The sequence below is a fragment of the Ochotona curzoniae genome, unplaced genomic scaffold (genome assembly GCF_017591425.1).
Source record: "Ochotona curzoniae isolate NIBS_2020 unplaced genomic scaffold, NIBS_Ocur_1.0 contig_21, whole genome shotgun sequence".
Lineage (NCBI taxonomy): Eukaryota > Metazoa > Chordata > Mammalia > Lagomorpha > Ochotonidae > Ochotona > Ochotona curzoniae.
This window is the reverse complement of record NW_024465322.1, coordinates 8,192,501-8,197,959: the sequence shown is the minus strand read 5'-3', so window position 1 is coordinate 8,197,959 and position 5,459 is coordinate 8,192,501. Positions and strand designations below refer to the sequence as shown.

The window sequence follows — 5,459 nt, the reverse complement described above, 5'->3', positions numbered from 1 at the left end:
AGCGTCTCTGGATCTTGAGTGACATAATGATAAGATACATTTAGTGAGCAATGTTTAGCTGGAGTGATTGGATAAGTGAATTAATGGATGAAAGGAGCAATAAAGGATTGCTGAATCAGTGGTTTGAGTTGATAGCACAAATTGGAACTGGACAGCAACATCTGTGTCTACATCACTTGGTGCTCCAATGCATGGAACCATTTCTTCAAAGTGTTAGTCTCCAAACACACAGCATGGCATCCTGAAACAATTCCATCACATTTCCTCTCCTTATTGCAGGGAGGCCGTCCCAGTGTCCACATCCTCCAGTTGGAAAGACAGAGACAAAACACAGCCGTGAAAAAAAAAAAAAAAAAACGGAAGATAAACAGAATCCATGCTTGATTCCCTCCCAAGAGTCTAATCCATTCTCCCACATTCCAATTCAAAGTAAAAATGAAATTGACACATTAGCCTGGAAGGAAAAAAATATTAACATGATGAAGTGCATTCATGAAATCAGGCAAACCATGAAGTAATGGAGGGTTTGTGTATATCCAACAAGGAATCTGGCCACAAAGCAAAATTAATCAATACATGTAGAGGACATAGAAACAGGACATAGGCTGAACGTGTGAGAGAGCAGAACTCAAACAAGGAGCTTGCTGGTCTTAATGCACCTTTGGAAAGGAATTTTAATGAGCAAACACGAAAATAAAGTCTTTTGTTCTTTCTGCTTCACCCTATAGACTCTTATTTCCTATGGAAATTCTATAAATTTGAGGATTCTTTAAGTACATGGAAGAATATAACAAACTTGAAATTCTTGAGTCACAATATGTGTAGTTGCAATAGCGCTTAGCAAGCATGTTTCATTTCTTTCAAAAAATTCCAAGTTATTTACTACCCTTATTAAGAAAATGCAGAACCGTTCCTCCGGTCTGATCAAGAAGTTCACGCCTAGTATCGTCCACACAAAAGTCTCTCATGTCAGACAGGCCTGACATTCATGGGACAACATGAAAGTGAAAATGAAACTCAAACAAAGAGGCACCAGTTTTAATCAATGAAAAATGGCCAGAAGAGAATGCGGAATGATAACGCAGCAGGAGGTGAGGAGAGGCAGGGCAGGAAGCAGCCACACCTATTCTCAGCACCCCAGCTCCCATAGGCACTGTCCCACTGGATCAGTTCTTGGGGCATCGTGTCTGTATAAGTATGTTGGACCCTTCACGTACCGAGAGCACCACATGCTGCCTACTAATTGTGCTAAGACACACGATAGACAATGCACAATTAGCATCTGACAGAAATTCTACTGTAGTGGTCTATCTAAAACTCTCATTAAGAGAATGAGAGAAAAATCTTTCTTTTAAAAAGATGAACAAATTTTACATTCCTACCTTCTCATTCAGAATAGCATAATTTATTTATACTTACCCATATTTAATGTCGGTGACCTAAAATAAACCAACTTTAAGTATTGGAACACCTTTGGCAAAATTTACTATAAGTAAATACTTATACATTTTTTATATTTCTTTAAGAAGATTGCTGAGGCTTCATATGAAATTTGTGAAACAACCTATTGACTATCTAAAGTTATGATTATTAATAATATAGATTATATTGCTAATAATGTTATTAATAATATAGTCTATGTTGTTTGTAAAGCATACTTTATATTGCATATTTTATATCATTAACATTTCAATATTACGGTTCGTGATTAATAATCATACATTCACACTCAACATCAGTAAAATAGGTAAATGATGCAACAAATTAGAGTATTTGAATGGATTATGATTCATTTTACATGACACACTAGCACGCTCTCAAAACAGAACGCTCCTGGGCAAAAAACCAAATTTTCCCACCCAGCAATACTTTGCAGCTGAGAAACTGTACTTGCAATAAACACTGTAATTTACTGGACTAGTTCTTTCAGTGTGTAATGCAGTAGGAACAACCGCATTTGTATATAATTATATCATATTGCCTCAGGCTTTTAAAATTTTTTAATGAATTAAGGTTTTGTACTGGGACTCTGTGTAAGGTCACTTTGTAATTAATGCTTCTGTTTATTTGCTCAGTTTATTTGTATAACTCCCCAAAATATTTATCATATTTTCAGATTTATATTACTGTGTTTTATGTACCTTTTTATATTCATGAATTAAACAGTAAGCAAATTAAAATCCACAAAATTTAAAACTGCAATTATGGAAATCAAAATTTCCTAAGAATGTTAGGAAATACATGAAGGTAATTACTTCAGCACTAAAATGATGACCTTTGTTAAAAAGAAAACAATCACATGGCAAAAACTTTAGCTTCTAATTAGTACTCTCCTTCAGGAAAACAATAAATACACAAATCAGGACATTTTTAAAACATGTCATCTTACCATTCTTTAAGATGAATATTACAACCCAGGGTGATAGCTAATGTGTGATGCATGACATTTTATCATCAAAATATATCATAAAATGAGTGCTGTAACTAGTGGTCTTGTTTTTACTTATGACAACCCTTTTAATTATGACAGATTCCGAAATGTCAGAATTGTGAATTCCTTAAGTTTACAAAAAATTCCCACTCTCCTATTACATTTGTACCTAGTTGAAACATAAGCTATGCAACAGTATCTTTCTCTACCTGAAATAGTTGGGCTTCTTTGGGAATAAGATTAAACACAGATTTATATTTCTTACAAATTAGTTTGGAGTATCATTAAAGAAAAACGAACAAAGAAATAAAGATCTTTGCTTTTTGTAAGAACATGTTTTATGTAGGACCGAAGTTTTTACAACATTCTGGAAAAGCCATCCGATGTTAGATTTAAAAATAAAATCAAACGCATTTTCTGACATAGTACACATGAAAAATTGGAAATTCCAATATCTTCAATAGAAGTTGTAGAAAGTGTCTGTCTCCTTGGAGTCTGACACCCACTTAACACAGCAGAAAATAAGGTACTTCACTGTAAACAAAAAAAAATGCAATAAAGGACAGTTGTAAATTACATAAGAAGAGTTCATAAACATTTTGGTCTTTCCATACAGTTTTTATATAAAATGAATTAAAAAAACCTTTAGGCAGCTGTCAATACTCTTGTTTGGCCACTTCTCACTTATACGCACACAGACATTAATATAGCAATATAGTGATGCACCGCTACATGAATATTAAACTATGATTGCTACTTGTAACTGAGATGGGCATTATCCAATCAACATTATCCATAGCTGAATTCTGTTACATGATGTATTCTTGTCATGTCATATCTATAAAAACATGAAAATATAACTTTACATTATTTCAATTATTTACATAAGTTCAAGCTTGACAAAGAAAAAAAAATGATTAGCTCAATTTTTAGAAGAATTGGCCCAGAGGTACAATAAATAGCATTGACTGTATATATTCATCATTTATTTTCATTTCTAAAAACTCATTTTAAGTACAATATGGAAACATTTAGTCTGCAATTTGGTCATTCTAGCGTTTATTATCAAAACTTAAAATGCATCTCCAACATTCCTGATGAGGAGAAATGCACCAAACCTATGCTGTGTGTCTTGGGATTTATGACGTTAGGACAACTAAATTCGATGAGGAGTGTCATGATGCCACAGGCCATCATGTCCGTGCAAATGGCTGTTGTTCAGCTTTACCTTTTCCTTCTCTTCTGTGGAATATAATAAATAAAACATTTGAAAAGCAATTTGAAAAGTTTCATTGCAGAACTGATAACATATTATACATAATGCCTATGTGTTCATAATTGCTTTGAGACCTAAATTAATTTCCTGTGAGGGGCTTTAATGGAAATGAAAAACTATTTTATGATAGGAAAGATAAATCTTTTACATTTGTTTAGAAGGAACCTAAAAGCAGTTTAGTCAAAGGTCCTCAGAGAACTGACAATTTCGTCCACAAGTGGCTCCTAAAATAGCCATTCCTAATAAGGACTACATATAAAAATAAATATGAGGATTGTTTTTATTGAAGGGGACAGCAAAAAAACCATGTTGTAGAAGATGCAAAGTGCTTAAATTACTTGGAATATTTAGGGTGTTTGACAATTCTTATCTTTTTAAATGAAAAAAAAAATCTTTCATTTACTTGGGGGAGTTTGATCAATTATCCAAACGGCTACTTTCAATGCATTTCTGATTTCATTTCTAACTAAGACTTTTCTGCAAGCTCAAACATTTTAAAATGAAATCTCACATACTCTAACATTTATTGTTTAACATTAGCTCTTTAACTCTATTAGCATTTTCCTACATAGATTAAATGCCTTTGTATTAACAAATATCTTTGCATGTAGTAAGACATATTAAAAATGATTTCGGGTATTGTCTGGGGGTAAGTTTATACTGAGAACATCACCTGGCCTTTTCAGAGGGGAAATTTTCTGCGGGAAGCTAGCAACTTAGCCATGTATTGAAACTCACTGGGTTTATGTCCAAACTGCAGCTAAGCAAAATCAATTGGACCACTTGCAAATAAAACAATAGAAAAAATGTTTATTTCAAATGTCAAGCATTGGCAAGTAATTATATATTAACACCAAATGTTAAAGAATAGGATACATTAAAGTTTTAATAACAATATTAAATTACAAGATTGGAATCTTTCTCTTTTTTTTTTTCCTTAGCTTTTACATTTTTGGCTTTGAAAAATATGGAGCTGATACCTAAAGCCTTTTCAATTACTTCCCATTTTGTTTCCTTTTGTTTTTGTTTTGTCATTTTTGATCAGTGTGGAAGCAAATTTATTTAAAAGCCAGTGTGTGTGTGTGTGTGTGTGTGTGTGTGTGTGTGAAAATACCTAAAAATATTTTTTAATTTTAAACTTTTTTCAATTTTTCTTATAAAACATGTCACATCTTGATGCAGTTGATGTCAAGTGTGCTTAAGTCATCATGAATCAAGAGACTAACAACAGTGGCTGCAGAAACTGGTTTGTGTTCTGTACAAAGACTTCAGTTAGATCGGAGGAGGACTTCCAGGATGGCTGTGCATGTCCACCACACGCTGTCTGTAACTCGAATAGAGAATGATGCTGTGGTTTTAATTCATCATTCCTTACAACCCAGGATAAACTCCACATAGTTGAGAATTCTTGGCTGAAAGAAAAGTCTTCTCAATATACCGGATGCCTCTCACCACTTTGACAATAAACACACGAGAAAACCATTGTGTAAGGCACTCAAAAGGTTCCCATTGATCGCTAGAGACCAGTCACACTGACACTCATTCCCATGCCAGGACTCACGTAAGGGGCAGCATGCACTGCTTTTGCAAATTCTGGAGTCACAACACGTCCATTTTCTCCAGTACTCCCTGTCTTTGACAGCCTTGCCTTGCTCCTCAGGGCGTCACTCAAGGTCATCTTAAAGGAGAGAGGAGGGAAAGATAGAAAGAAAATCACGTTATGTTTTTTGTTTGTTGTGAATTTTTTTTTTG

The 5,459-nt window shown here is 33.9% G+C and overlaps 1 protein-coding gene across 2 annotated transcripts in view; it reads right to left on the bottom strand.

The window, feature by feature from the left end:
* Window positions 1-2,316: 2,316 nt before the first annotated feature.
* Window positions 2,317-5,459, bottom strand: part of GRIA2 (glutamate ionotropic receptor AMPA type subunit 2) — a 97,160-nt gene continuing 94,017 nt past the window's right edge. For both annotated transcript variants that reach the window (XM_040971321.1, XM_040971322.1), the window contains one exon: window positions 2,317-5,385. In XM_040971321.1, the coding sequence (XP_040827255.1) occupies window positions 5,224-5,385 (162 nt within the window). In that variant the 3' untranslated portion in view covers window positions 2,317-5,223. The remainder of the gene's footprint in view (window positions 5,386-5,459) is intronic.